Source organism: Pseudorasbora parva, chromosome 6 (genome assembly GCF_024679245.1).
Source record: "Pseudorasbora parva isolate DD20220531a chromosome 6, ASM2467924v1, whole genome shotgun sequence".
In the NCBI taxonomy this organism is placed as follows: domain Eukaryota; kingdom Metazoa; phylum Chordata; class Actinopteri; order Cypriniformes; family Gobionidae; genus Pseudorasbora; species Pseudorasbora parva.
The window spans coordinates 13,488,821-13,505,372 of NC_090177.1; the positions used below are offsets into that span (position 1 = coordinate 13,488,821).

General features: G+C 37.2%; 1 protein-coding gene across 2 annotated transcripts in view; it reads left to right on the top strand.

Annotated features, from left to right (window-relative positions):
• Positions 1 to 16,552, top strand: part of spryd3 (SPRY domain containing 3) — a 69,210-nt gene that overhangs the window by 34,971 nt on the left and 17,687 nt on the right. For both annotated transcript variants that reach the window (XM_067445699.1, XM_067445698.1), the window contains exon 7: positions 11,779 to 11,928. In XM_067445699.1, coding sequence (XP_067301800.1) covers positions 11,779 to 11,928 — 150 coding nt within the window. The remainder of the gene's footprint in view (positions 1 to 11,778; positions 11,929 to 16,552) is intronic.

Here is a 16,552-nt window from a genome sequence, read left to right on the forward strand (position 1 = left end):
GGTTTTTCACATTACTATTGTTAATAAATGTTAATTTTATCTGCGTATTATCACCATAGCAGGTGGAAATTTAGCTGTTAGCAGTTATGGTCTTGTAACCAACTTCAGATATGTTTAGCATTCGGGGCTAGAAACCAGATGCTTGTGGTTCAGTACCCATAAGATCCATCACCATTGTGTTTTTGAGCAAGCCGTTCAACCCCAGGTTAACCCGAAGCTCTCAGTGCCATTCTGTTGTGAAATTACATGAAAGTTGCGAAAATAAATAAATTCCTGACCTTGTCGGAACACAGCAGTGATGCTCATTGCGGCAGATTTTTGGGTAAGGAAATTGTTTTGTGACTACTAATTTTCAGGTTTTTTTGTTTGTTTCTAACTTCTGTTAACTTTACATCAGTGCCTGATTCTTATAGCCAACATAAACTAACAATGATCAATATATTTTTACAGCATGCATTAATCTTTGTAATGTTGATTAAAATAGTTGCTTATTCTTCATTTGTTAACTAATGTAACTAATGTTTACACTTACAACGTTTGATTTTTAAAATGTCACTTTTGATACTGATATTAAGTGAATAAATGGTGCCTGTTCATTATGTCATTTTAACTAATAGAATATTAAGAGAAACTTACCAAAGAAATAAGCAATTAAAATGTAATTTAAGAATGGTTTCATCATCTCTGATTTTTTTATTTTTTGAATATTTCAGAATAAATATCTGGCTAAAAGTGAATAACATGCTCTGAAAATCCTTTTACATTTTTGTATTTTTTTTTTGTGAGCCATTACAATTTTGGGTATTGACAGAAAGGTCAAATATGTAGCAGACTATTTTTAACTCCTCTGTAATTTCAGCATGAACTAATCAAAAGGAAACCAAAAGAATTTTGTGGTTGATATTATCTATTCTAAACTTTTTTTCTTTTTTTTGGAAGATGTGTGCAAAGCTATCTAAGTATTTAAATGTCTTTTCTCAGGCTATGTCCAAAACAGCATCAGTTGCAGCAGTACTTTCGCATGAGTGAATGATTATGGTTGGGCAACATCTTCCTTGCTGCAATAACTGGTAGTGATGGTTAGATTTATTAAAAGGTGGTGAAAGAATCCACAGACCAGGCCACCATTAAGATTTCCAGCTAAACATTATTGGTTTAATTTTGAAGAAATGCATTGGGCTCAGTTTGGATTGTCATTATATTCTGAGTTTGCATTCTCCTGTTTTTATTCATGTTGAGTAAATGCTTACTCACATTTAGTCTAGAACTACAATAACTATAATGTTCACATAGAGCACGCAATGCATCAGCACTTACTCCCGATTTATTTCAACATGGGGACAGGAGAGGTGTCAGTCAATAAATAGGAAAGAAAAGTAACTTGTACTTATTTTTTTTAAAAAGTGAATATTAAAAAGTAAAGATATTTAGTTGTGATTTTAAAAATAATGCTTGTTACATGAAGAAAACAAAACAAAAACATAACTGGTACCAAAGCTGGTAATTTTAAAGGAATAGTTCACTCAAAAATGAAAATTTCCCTATAATATACTCGTCCTCAAGCCATCTTAGGTGTATATGACATTCTTCTTCGTCATGGAGTTCATTCATTAAGTTGTGTGAACACCGCATGGCATCCATATATGTCCACGCACATGCGCACTTTGTTCAAAGAGGCAATATTGGGATTAAGGTGTTTACATGCCTTTTTAATGCAAGTATTATCGGCATACATATGCTAATGAAATTATGCTTACTGCGATTATAGGTGAGAAAATAGCATTTTTGTCAATGACTACATATGGATGGGATTTAGAACAATGATCAAAACAGATTAAGCAGATCGAGTCTATCAACCCCCAAATCTTCACAGTCCTATATTAGGCATTAGGCAGTTTTGATTTATATGCTGTTTAATGTTGATGATTGCGTTATATTACATATATCACATCACTTGATTCTGCGTCTTTTTAGTCTGTGTTTTAATCAGGAGATTCAGCACTCTTTTAGAAAATGCGTAATAGCGCCCCCTGCCATATAACAGTGAAAACATGGAAACTTGAAAAATTCTGTCAATGGTGGGAAAAGAGTTAAATAACAGGGATAGTTCACCCAAAATGTCATAATTTACTCACTCTCATGTTGTACCAAACCTGAATGGATTGCTTTCTTCTGCAGAACTCAAAAAAGATATTATAAATAACTTTTGGGTCCAAAGCAAGATTAAAGCCCACTTACTTTGATTGTAAAGACAAAAAAATCATTAGGATGTGTTTCAAGCTATCTTCTTTTATCTTTTATCCTTTTTTTGGGTATCCTTATAAGCTTCTTTTTCTTAATGCAGGGCTCCTTCAGAAAGTCATGCTGGCTTCCACAGCCAGGAGCGGCACAATTATCTTAATCTTTTTAACTTGTCTTGGCGTCTTAAAAACGTGCTAGAGAGACATGCACTAATGGTCAAAGAGATCCATCAAGTGAATATTTACGTAGAAAAATAATTAAAAACAGTGCAGACTGACATGTTTTTGCTTTCTTGCTGCTAGACACAGCTGAGTGGACGTGATCTGCTGAACTTCTTTTAACTTGAAATCAAGGCGTAGACAGATGAACAAATGTTTCGACCTCTAACTGTATCTTTTTGTGTGTAGGAACAGTGGCTGTTCCTGGAACAGTGGCTTTATTATTTGACCTGCTGGGCACCAGTGAATGTCATGGAGATGATGATGTGAAAGTAGACATTAATGCGTTTCTGTGGAAGCAATTATGTGTGTTGTGCACTGGTGACTCCACCATTACAATGTGTTTTTATAGTACTCGCAAAATCTAAAGGAAAATTAGATTCTTTATCTCACAACCCTTTTACTCAAAAAAATGTATTAAATTAATAAAAAATTATTGGATGGGTATTTTTCTGCCTCATCTTGTCCTAAAATATTTTAAAGGGTACATAACACACAGTTTCAACCAATCTCATTTTAATCTTGAGTACCTATAGAGTAGTATAGCATCCTTCATATCGCCAAAGAGTATTTTAGTTTTATGATATTTATTTTTAAAAATAGATACGCTGTACCGATTCTTTCCGAAAACAGCCAAACTCGTGGTGGAGGACTGCAATGGACAGAGCATGAGCACACACACACCTATGACACACAAACACACTTGCAGAACTCTTGCTACTCTGGAAAAGCAAACTGCATCCACTGTTTCCTTAACTCTGGGGTATTTGGGAAGCTGAACAAGGTTATCTTTCCCTCACAAGTAAAACCACACTTCTTTAGTGACATTGACTGTTTACATCAATAATGCATTGATAATGTGATTATTTCTAATAATTGGAGTACGGTCTTAATCACAGTAAGATATTTACATGACACGAACTGAAGTCCTCACTCCAGTTTACATGCAATTTTAATTATTCGCTACTAAGTTATACCACACTCAGATAGGCATACATTATGCATGTTACCGGCTTTTTTATTCTACTTGCATCAAATTCAAAATACATATTTATGGACAGACTGGATATTAATCGATCCTGCGATGAACATCACAATGTTGGGTTTGCCTAGGCTGTGTGGATGAAGACGGGCTGTGTTGACAGAATTTAGTGATTTGGAGAAGAGAACTTCAGTATAATGTCATGGAATTCATTCATTAAGTTGTTTGAACAATGCACGGCATCCGTATACGTCCACTCACGTGGACTTTGGTCAATGCGGCCATATTGCGATTGAGGTGTTTACATGCCTTTTTAATGTGATTTATAATTGCCGCATGGAATATGTTAATGCGATTATGCCTACTGCGATTGAGATTTTTATCAAATTATTGTTTACATAAGGTTAAGTTTAATTGCAATATTGCCAAAATCCAATTTTAATCGCATATGAGGGTGCATTTGAACGCACTGATTGTTGATTTCATGGTCTAAAAACAAAATGACAGTGCTGCCGATGGCTTGCGTGACCCAATGGATCGCGCTCTTGCTCTCGCTCTCGCTCTGGTTGATGTGCCATGCGCTCATCCAGGATAAGCAGCCATACAAGCAATTCCACCCTTTATGAAGTCATACAGTCAAATAAATTTTTTTGGCCATTTTTAGCATGAGAATCCAACTCTTTTTTTAAGTGTAAATAAGTCAGAATACATTAAATAGCATTTTACCCCCCTCCCTCCTTTAAGAATTATACTAGGATATTATGATGTAAACATGACTATCATAGACCGTATGAAGTCATTTTGTTCAGCTTTTTTAGGACGGGATTCCCATCACTCAACTAACGGAGTCTGCATGTTGAGGCTTTTAATATATTGTTGGCAATTAGACAAGCAGCTGAATGCCAAGTTCAGCTTAACACTCTGAAGAAAAAAGTGGATTAAGAATAAATTGTGTTTAGACTATTTTAAAGGCTGAAGATAAGTGATGAACGAGACAAACACCTCAGTGGCTCCACTTGTGGGCGTCTCCCTCTTTGTGTCCTCCACATTCTCTGCACTGTGACAGGAAGTTGTGGGGCTTGCTCGCAATGTTGCACCTGTTGCCGGGGCAGCAGGTCAACAAAACAAGCTGCCGCCCCGACGCAGGTCTGGGGATGGTGCCGTTCGAAAGCATGTCGGATCTGTCAGCGCTGTCATCCATGCATGCTGGGAGTTGTTGAGAGCTGTTAGGAGTGGTATAAAGGTAGACAACCTCCCCATTACTCAGCATCATGGAGGCAGGAATGTGTGACTAGGTGTGATTTTTGCCTCCATCCTTAAATGAGCAGGCAACTGTCCTGGCACGAAAACTTGATGTTGAAAAGAAGAGTTGGGTGAATGCAGAAAAAAAGTGCCACTTTGCGTCTATATAAACCAAAACACAATTAATACTGATTAATTGGATACCGCTCTTCGGTGGGCGCATTCTCCAGTGAGCATCGGGAGATGAGAAGAGAATAACTTCTGTTTGAGAAATACGCGTTCCTCAATGTTGAACATTGATCAATTTAGTTGGATTGATCAAGCCTGCTTTGATCAAAGTGATGCCTGATTGTTTGCAGAATTGTGCATCTTACTTTCTGTAGTTCATCAGTGTTTATGATGTCAGTTTGGGATATTCTTGGACAACTGACAGCATTCTGTTCCTGCCCGTTTAATGGCTGTGTCTGCCTTTTGCACGCATGTTTCTGTGTTTTACAAAACGTGTGGTCATGACCAGCGTGAGGCCCCTTGTCAGAGTCTCTGCCTGACCTGCAGTCATTTACCGGTGTAAACAAAGATACCAAAGGTTGTTGTAAATGGAATCAGAGAAATCTTTCCATTGCACCAATAAAGCGCTGATTCTGTCGTTGCAAATGGAAATTTCTAAGTAATTAATGACAACCAGTTGCAATCTGAAAGTAATCATGATGCTTTGTTGTGAGTTTAGAAGCTTTGCTCACAGAGCTGTGGGGCCAGAAACAGAACATAAGAGAAAGGTAGGAGCATTTTTAGCCATCATAGGCATGTGTTTCTGTCTAGTTATCTATCTGTCTAGTTTGGCAGCTCATTAGTAGGGGTGCACCAATATGAAAATATTGTCCGATACCGATAACCCATAATACTTTATGTTTGAAAGTCGATAACTGATATATTCTCCAATAAATCTAAATCCAAGTTTGGATATACTTTGTAAGCCTGATTATAAAAATAGAAGGCTCACCATTAAAAGTTATGCCCCAAACGCTTCAACATAAATAAAACTATACAATACAATTTTTTTTTACAAAAGAGTAGCCTAGTTTAAACCAGTGCAAGATTCCTTAACTTTTAAAACTTTCTTGAATGTGTGGAACGACATTAGGGTGAGTCATTAATGACATCAATTTCCTTTTTGGGTGAACTAACCCTTTAACATGAACTGACAATGAATGAACAATACTTCTACAGGATTTATTATCTTAGTTAATATTAATTTCAACATTTTCTAAGACATTTTTAAGATTCAAAGTTGTATCTGTTAACATTAGCTAATGGACTGTGAACTAAAATGAACAAATATTTTATTAACTAACATTAACAAAGGTTATTGCTCTCTGTTATTTCATGTTAGTTAGTTAATTTATTAACAAATGAGACCTTATTTTAAAGTGCCACCAAAAAAAATCGATTGCCTTCCAAAAAAAACCTATACATTAAAATATTTAAATAATGACAACATTACTTGGGCTATAATGAAGCAAAATCCATGTTCCATGGATAAATAAAACAAAATAGCATATGCAGATAATAAGGAAGTTATTTTAATAAAACCATGTTGTTGATGAAAATAAAACAAGAACAATAAAAGTGCTCGTTAGTAATAACGCGTCAATGTTTAAAAAACAAAACACTTTTTAATATTACAGGAATAATAAAGATCTTTAAATGTTATGGTTTTACCCGATGGGTGAACTGCTAATATTTGATGTTACGGGAGGAATAATATTTACGTTGTCATTTGGAGTGTTGGAGTCTGTAGGTCACGGACAGACTGCAGGTCCAATAACCAAGAGATTACTTCAGCACAATTCATTACTCACTGATAGGCAGTTGCTTTCAAGTGGTCCCATGCCAATTTGTGTTTGTGTTCTGTAGTCTGAAGACTGTCAAAATTTTTCTAATTACAACGTGGTATGCAGCATTGAGCAATGACTGGCATTTGCACGTCGCAACTGAAGTGATTGACATCTTCAGTCATTACATGCACCTTCTTAAAGCTGCACTATGTAACTTTTCCATCCACCAGAGGGCGTCTATTCAAAATAAAGGCATTGCTTGATGATGCCAAGTTTCAGCTCGGAATTTTGGGATTCCCTCACAGCCAGTGGAAAAGAATCAGGATAGGACTCGGGCAGAAATTATGTTCATGAATGTGATTATTAGCATTAATGTAGTATGAAGCAGAGCAGGACCGAGTGTTGAGGGAGCTGAGCGATTGTTACACAACACATGACTCATGAGCAGCGGGACTTTTATTATGACGGGACCCATTTCCGCTTTTCCGGTCATGAGTATGAGGTAACGCAGCTCGTTAATCATATTAGATATATTTAAGTGTGTTTAAAATGATGTCATGACGTTACTCTGTGCGTTCGCTCAGCGGAAATATATGATAACGCAGATATTACACAATTGACAGGCGACTCCCTCAGACGTCCCGGTTCATTAGTTAAAATAGCAATTTTCTCACAATTTACAAATAGTTGGAAACATTTGGGATATTGTAAGAACTCAACTGAACAAAGGATTTATATATTATATTAAAAAATATATATATTTACATATTAATAAATTATGTGCATCTGAATGAAGTTCCAGGTAAATATTTTCCCCTCAAAAAGGCCCTGCTTGCGAGGTAGTACTTTTTCAAAGTTCAGAAACTTTCAGGGGTGGACTTGGCAGATCGAAATGCTGATTGATTGAGTTTACACAGTATTTTGATTGGTCGACTCGACGCAGCCTTTTATTTCACACAAGTCTGTTGCGGTGCGTGCAGAGAGTCGATTGCTATTCGAATCTACAATCTAATTAAAAAAATACAACCAACGGGCCAACGATAAGGTTCAGGCTTTATTATATTTATTTGCAAAGGACGAAATCCAGTGGGAACTGTAAAGTCGACGCGCGCAGCAGTCTTACGTCACCGGACTAATCTTCACGGTACTTTAGACCGCGATGGAAACACAGACAGCAGCAGGTCTGGCGGAAAAAGAGTTCCTGGGAAAAAGGTTCCTGGGACAAATTGCTATGGGTAATTTCGGTGGAAATGGGGCTTAGGTTTTAACTTGAAGTTTTGACAGTTCAAGAATGCCTTTGATAACCAGTCTAGTTTTGGGGTTTTAATTGAATGTTCCAAAAGTGCATAAGATGTCCAAAGAAACCATTTGGGTAGGCAGTTTATTAGGTTTGGCCACATTTTTGCCCCTCTGATAATTTGAACAGACATATGATGCCTAAAAATGTTATAGGCCTCTCTCCATGTTTAAACTAAAGTGCTGAAGATTTGGTCTTTGAATTGAATGTTTGAGCATGCATTAGGCAAGGCTAGAGATAGTCTGTAGGAAATGGCTCATACTTGCATGAACAACATTTCACCATCTTAAAATCTGATTAAACCTCATAATCTTCCACATCCAGTCACAACAGTGTAAGACCTTCATTCAAGTGATTTCCTAATATTGCATATAAATATATATAATTATAACAGAAAATTGACCTCTTGCTACGTCAAAATTGTTCCTTTGGTGAATTTCTTTTTGTAGGTGGGGCTGTCAATACCACTCACATGTCTGTAATTGAAAGACCTTGCCCCACCCTCAGTATTCCATAAACTTATTTAAGACATGTCAACCTTTTTGTCTTCTCTAATAATCTTATTATGTCTATCTCTGCTAACACACCTGATGGAAAAAATCAGTGTGTCATCACTCCTGGTTGTTTGAGTTTGCCCATACTTGATTTGATTTCTTGTAGATTATTCTTCTGAATACTCTTTTCTAACTGCCTTGAGCTTAAAACAGCACTCACTTAAAGTATATTATATATTTTATATATATATATATATATATATATATATATATATATATATATATATATATATATATATATATATATATATATATATATATATATATATATATATTAATAATAATAATAATAATAATAAATTTTATTTATAATGCACTTTATATTAAACAAAATCTCAAAGTGCTACAGAATTTAAAAACAAAAACAAAACAATCAACAACAATAAATAAATAAAACCGAAAAATAAAATAAAATAAATTAAACAAGTAGCAAGTCAATTAAAAGTCAATTAAAAGCTCTGCTAAAAAGGTGGGTTTTAAGACCACGCTTAAAAGTATCTATAGTCTGTGGAGTCCGCAGGTGGTCAGGGAGAGCATTCCACAGACTGGGGGCTGCAGAGCAGAAGGCCCGATCCCCCATAGTACGGAGATTGGCTGTGGGAGTTTTGAGGCGATACAGGGAAACAGAGCGGAGGTTACGAGTGGCTGTTTGTGTGGTGAGGAGTTCCTTGAGATAGGAGGGAGCATCACCATGGATGCACTGGTGGGTAAGGAGAGAGATCTTGTACTCGATCCTGAACGACACAGGAAGCCAGTGGAGTGATTTTAGAATGGGGGTGATATGGTCGTATTTGCGCACCCTCATGAGGATCCTAGCAGCGCTGTTCTGAATACACTGCAGCCTCTGGAGATTTTTGCTAGGGATGCCAATAAGGAGCGCATTGCAGTAGTCCAGCCTGGAGGAGATAAAGGCATGGACAAGCTTCTCCGCATCAGCCAGTGATAGAATATATATATATATATGCCCGCAGGTGATTTCATTTTTTTCAGTTTAAACATATTTATAGTTAAAAATATTTAACGCAATTAACGCAGCATCCATTTTTTTCTGTCATCCTTTGGCTAGCCATTATATGATTACGCTCTTATTCATGCAAATGCCATTGAAGCATTACAAGACAAAAGAGAACGCACTGTCTGTGAATGTCCTGGGTGCGTCTATTTCCTAGGTTGTGAATCAGTATACCATATACATAAATGTGGCCAACTCCCTGATCAGTGCCCTGACTACTGAACTAGGGTGCTGATTGAGTTAGTTAAATAACACCTTAAAGGAGCTTAAAATAGTTGTGGAGAAAATTAGATGCCTGTGACGGCATCAGATCTGCATCATGTCTTGCAGTGACAGATCTTAAAGGAACAGCAGCGACTAATGATGCCTGTCATTAATGTTAATCAGAACAAAGGTAACACAGAAGACTGCACCTTTAGTAAGGAGTTGTTCTATTTATGCAGTGCAGACAGTTTGATCATTTCAATTTTAACCTCAACAATTTCTGTATATTTCCTACCTCTTAGATGGGTAAGAAGGCTACAGGTATAAAATGTATTATAATTAGGGATGCTAATTTTGTTTAATTTTCCCGACCGACAACCGATTTTCATTAATCGTTTATTAACCGTTAACTGATAAGATTATAATATTGAATTGGCATTACATAAAAATACAATTGACGAGTGTCTGTGACCCGTTTAAAAGTCCTTTTTCGCGTGTTTATTTCATTGTGCAAACAGCAGAACATACAGAACAGCTCAACAACAGAACATAGATTCACCCTAGAGCCCTGCATTTATGCCTGAGCCCAAGGAGACTTTTTTTTAAACCCCTAGGGCCGGGCTTCAGGCCAATTTTCATGTCATACCTAAAACACAGGACGGACTTCGGACCTTTTTTAGGCTTCTCCTTCGTTTTATATTTATTTTATTAATTAAAAGAAACAATGAGATGTGCCGCGCTGGTCTAAACAACATGAGACCATAGTAGCTTAACATGAGACCATAATAGCTTAAGCGACTGTGAAGACATGGCTCTCACAGGGTTATAGATTCTGCGCCAGCAGCAGCGTGCGTTTCTTCAGTGCAGCTGTTAGAGTTATGGCCTTTTTACAACTGGTTTCTTCATTCGTTTTCTCTGACCAGGTATCTATCTGATTGCGAAACGACCAGGAGAAGGCCTAAATGCCTTCCAAGATTCTTTCGAGACATATATAATTCCGATAAACAAACCAATTCAGGTGGTGTCTGAAAGCATTTCAGACAAAACCGGACAAGTGTAAATGTATCGTTTAAACCACGTGTAAATATTACTCCTGGCAAATGGCTAAAAAAATAAACGTGTGTAAGAGCGTGTTATGTTGTAGTCAGCTTACATTGTAGTTAGCTTTCGTTAGTTTTCGTGAACTCCGTTAAATATATATAGGCTATACCGACGGAATTGAAGATCTGATTTATATTCATTTCGCGGAGATGTAAGGTATAAGACAAACTGTATGATCTTTTATTTTTTTATTTGTTTAGATTGTTTTCGTTGCGAGCAGCATCAGCCTGCCTTAGCTCGTCAAAAATGCCTTTTTACTGTGGAGGTAATATTATAGTAGGCTAAATTTAACTAACATTGTGACATCGTAACTAACATTGTTTCTGACCATGTCCATCCCTTTATGACCGTCATGTACCCATCCTCTGATGGCTACTTCCAGCAGGATAATGCACCGTGTCACAAAGCTCAAACCATTTCAAATTGGTTTCTTGAACATGACAATGAGTTCACTGTACTAAAATAGCCCCCACAGTCACCAGATCTCAACCCAATAGAGCATCTTTGGGATGTGGTGGAACGGGAGCTTTGTGTCCTGGATGTGCATCCCACAAATCTCCATCAACTGCAAGATGCTATCCTATCAATATGGGCCGACATATAGTATTTTGGCTTAACGTTTTTGCTTAGTATTTTTGTGGAAACGATGCTACATTATATTAATTTTTTTAGGATTCTTTGATAATTAGAAAGTTAATTTGAACAGCATATATTTGTAATAAAAATATTGTGTAATTTATTGAAACGTCTTAATAGTCACACTCATATGTAATCAATTAAATTAATCCTTGCTAAATAAAAGGTTTAATTTATTTAAATAATTATAAATGAACCAAGGTTATCTTTCATGAAAATATTTAATTTAGCCAGGTTTGTTTGGAGCACAGCTTTCCTGATTTTGCAAAACTACTCACAGCCAGGCTGACTTGTTGGATACATTTGGTTTTAATCTGAATAACCTTTAAACTGACCAGATAATTCACCTGAGCAAACCGTTAACATCTCTAGATTACAACATTTGTAATGATGTCTCCTGCTCTATAATGTATCTAAATTAAGTCTTGATTAAGTCTATGATGTGTTCTGCCACAGCTTCTGGAATATGTTGGGAAAGGGAAGAGCATCATGGACGTGGGTCTGGCCCAGGCCCGGCAGCCCCTCACAACACGGAGTCACTACTTTGAAGTGGAGATTGTGGATTCCGGAGAGAAGTGCTATATCGCCCTGGGCCTGGCAAGAAGAGTAAGTCAATTGTGTTATTATTATTATTACTCATTTAAAAGTTACTTGTGGTTAAAAGTGTTCCCCAAATCATTAATGAAGAGAAGTGCATCCACACATGCACAACACATCCCATCATTCATTATATTCTCTAAATACTTGTCACATTGAGCACAACAGCATTTAGTTTTGGTTTTTTTTTTTGAAGGTATTTTTTGGCAATACTTGATTCAGGTCTTTTGATCAAATTTCTAGTGGTTTTGGTCTGAACAAGAACGGATGTGTAGTAAGCTCTGGATTTACACCAAGATTTCAAAAGCGGTTCCACAACATTGTGACCTCATAACAGTTACAGTTTGACATGCCCTGAGGTGCAGTATGCAAAAAGAATTGCGGTTTAAGAGAATCACCTTACTGTCAAGTTAAAATGAATAGCTCACTTATCTGTCATCATTTACTCATCCTCAAATTTTTCCCATATGACTTTGTATTTTGCTTTCGCAGTGGAGAAACTTTTCATGGTTCTTATAGATATTGGCGGAAGTACCTGCTTTTTGGCGCAAAAACTTTTTTTATTAGAAACATATCTCTCAAGTATATTCCCATTAATATTTACAACTTTTTAGCACACCAGGGTGACTATGACCATGGAATTGTATAATTATAATAAAATTAAGTATAATTATGAGGAAACACAAAGGTCAAATTCATTTAATCATCCACCACACCAAAGAATATAGTTCTGATGTGCAGCAAAAGATTGTTGAGCTTCACAAAATAGAAAGTGGTTGTAAGTAAATCCCTATTTCAGGGCAATAATTAAGAAGTTCCAATCAACTTTAAGAATCTTACTGGAAGAGGACGTGTGTCTATATTGTCTAATGCACGGTGAGGAGGAGAGTTTGAGTGGACATAGACTCTCCAAGGATTCATTTGAACATATGTGAACGCTGCCATCCAAACCCTGGTGCGCACCACACAAGCAGACCGAGTCCGCTAAAAAGATGGGTTCAGTACATTATCATTATCATTATCATCAATAATCAGTACAGACGTCTCTTTGCAGCAGATCTTCTTTTTGCATACAATGGAGGAAATGCTGGTGCTGTTTTCAGCGTTTTAAACATTATATGAGCTCTTCTTGAGTTCTCAGCTTCTAATAAAATAAAACCATATGTACACGTGTTTAATCCACCACACAGCATTGTTTTGAATGTTCGGTAAGCAAGCTCCGTTGTGTAATATACGTCATAAAAGCCGACCAATCAGGTTGTGAACTTCTCCCTTTGCCTTTGGTTCAGTATTTCTAGGTTCGCTGTTAAAAATGCCAGTGTGAACGCCAAGCAGACCAGGACTAAATGTTTTGTTTTAGTTTTTTGGTCCGGACCAAACAAACTGAACTACGAACTAAGTGTAAAAGCACCCTAAAAAATTCTAACAACCCTATAAATCACCTCAAGTTGTTTAAGAGGGATTCAAGAAAAATCTTCCTAGCTCCAGCATATTCAGTTGTCAGACACCACTGGATTTTCAAAAGGGACCTTGTTCTGTGGTCAGATGAAACAAAAAAATTAGCTTTTTGGAAGAAAACCCACCAGATGTGTTTGGTGCAAACAGGGATAAAAAGTACCCCATGCCGATGGTTAAGTATAATGCTGGGTCTTTAATATTGTGGGCCTATTTTTGTTGATGGAGTTCCTGGACATCTTGTTCAGATACATGGAATCATGTATTCCATCAAATACCAACAGATAAAAAATCTAAACCTGACGGCTTCTGCTAGAAATCTTATAATGGGCCGTGGTTGGATCTTCCTCAGGACAATGATCCAAAACAAACATCAAAATCAACACACAAATGTGTCACTGACCACAAAATGAAGCTTCTGCCATGACCTGAACCCTATAGAAAATTTGAAAATGAGTGGGGTGAACTGAAGAGAACCAACATGGAGCTGGGAATCTTACGGATCTGGAGAGATTCTGTATGGTGGAACGGTCTCTGATCTCTTGTCAGATGATCTTCAAACTCATCAGGCATTATAGGAGAAGACTCAGACCTGTTATCTTCGCAAAAGGTGGTTGCAAAACAATTTTTAATAAAAGGTAATCAATAATTATAGCCAAAGTGTTTAAAGGTTTAGTTCACCCAAAAATGAAATTGATGTCATTAATGACTCTAATGTCGTTCCACACTCGTAAGACCTCCGCTCATCTTCAGAACACAGTTTAAGATATTTTATATTTTAGTCCCAGAGCATATGCAGACTATACACACTGTACTGTCCATGTCCAGAAAGGGATCAAAAATACATTTTGGTCCAAAAATAACAAAAACTATGATTTTATTCAGCTTCAGTCTGCTCTTCCATGTTTGTTTTCAAACCTCAAATAAAGATTCAAACCACTATGAATCAGTGAATCGATCAATGATTCGGATCGCCAATGTCACGTGATTTCAGCAGTTTGGCGCGTGCGTGTGTCTGTGCGTAATATACTGTTTTGGTGCTGTGGCATGACAAATTGCTCTGGTGCAGCTCTGCTCGAGAAGCAGTAGTGAGCGTAATTAATGACATCATTCTCATTTTTTGGTGAACTATCCCTTTAAATGACAACCAGCTTGCATCACTTTAGAGTTCCTACTAGATGCAACCAGGAAAATAGCCTTATGGAAAATTTGTTTCCTGGAGACCACCCTGGTGGCTAGTTCCTATAAAGCTGTTCGAAAGCCCCTATGGTGACCAGTGACTGTCAAGTTCCAAAAATGCATCATAAATGTAGTCCGGGTGGCTAATGTGCAATATTACAAGTTTTTGTTAAAGCCATACAAAGTCATTATATGAGCAAGAGACCAGATTTCGAAGACATTATTTACTAACAATCCTCCCCTCTGGCATTACTCGCAAATCTCAGAATATAATGTGATTCATTGGACTACCTTTTAGGGTGTTTTATGGTGCTTGCTCATTTTTGGCCCTTGACAGCCCTTGGTCACGTTATATGAATAGAGCAGCTTGAACTTTGTGATAATGAAATGAAAGAAATTCATTCAGGGTTCATGACAGTATTATTTTAGTATTATTTACATACTATTATAGTTGTATTAATAGTTTGTATAATTAGCTGTTTTTTAACCATACTTTTGCCATTTTAAACACCAGGGTCATTTAACAATAAAGTTATCTTAATAGGCTGATAGTTTTTGTTAATAGGCTTTCATTCAGCTGGCAAAGCTTCAGAATTTAAATTTGTTAAAAATGAAAAAGAAAAAAAAATCCAGGTAAATTTCTCAGGTTTGGCCTTAAAGAAAATATTTGCTTTATTCCTGTTTTCTGCTTCTGCATATTATAGTGCCAATTGGATAAATTATGCAGCTATAATTGTGTGGGTGTGTTGGTATGGATGTCAAGAGTGTGGTTTGTATGTGTAGTAAAAAAATGTGTTCTCTTGTGTGTAATATATGCGAAAGAAAAACGCTCTCACAAATCCAACCACTGTGTGCACCAGTGGAGTTTTGCTGGCATTTGATGGGGAAAATTTGGTACTGTGCCCAAACAAAACAAAATCTTACCGAAAGCTTATTTTTTGAAATATAAACCTCAAATTTGGAACACAACATAATGCTTTTTTAGCAGTTTTAGGGTATATATTTTATATACATTTTCATTAACTTCAACAATATTCTGCCAATGGTTTTCTTTAAAATGAGACCTTACGTCTATGCTCCCAAGCTTCAAATTTCATGTAATAAATAATCATGTAGTGATCATGCAGGGTTGGAACAGGAACCTGACCACTGTGTTCTTCTCTCTTCCTTATGTTCCGTTACGAGGCCGTGAGGAAAGTGGAAGGTAATTAGGTTGGAAACTGCAGACAGTAAACAAGTCTGTTGTGTCGAATCGTGCAAGGCCATTGGTTGCTCAGAGAAACTGAGAGAAATGTGTGTTCGTTTTTTCAGATTGTGACTTTCTGGAACTTTGCATCTGTGTTTCATTACATATCAAATATCAGGTAAAGCATAGCTGCCTAATTACTGTTTACTCTCATTAGATGTGTACCCTATTCCCTGCTTCCTGTCTGGAGAGACGTTTACAAACTATGTAGTTGTTAATTGTTAGAACATCAGGTGTGCGAGTCACCTCTACTGCGGTGGGAACATCAGATGGACTGAATTATAAGCCAGTCTGCTCTCTGATAGTCCCGGATTCGGTCTGAATATGATGGCGGATGTAGAGAGGAAGAGCCGAGCTCTTATCTGCAATCAGTGAACCCTCACCCCCTGTGAACGGGGACTGGAGTTGGCCGTACAAGCTTGTGCACATGCATCCGAAATATACACTGGGTTGCTAGGATGCAAGACAAAGATTTTCTGGGTTCTAACAAGGGGCGGAGGTGCGTACCGGAGCCTCAGCGGCCACGTCTGCGCGAATGGGTCCGGCCCTTATCACCTCCTGACCTTCCGTTCTCGCACCAGCCCTTTCCTCTGCTCTCATCCGGCACCGCAGGCTTTGGTTTCAGCTAGCTCTCTAGCACTTCCCATGGAGCGTTCGAGGGAGTGTGTGTTCCTGACCCTGGTGTCCTCGTTTATTTTGGAAACATTCACAAGTGGAGATTAACTCTTGGAAGTGTTCAGTGAGGAACACAAT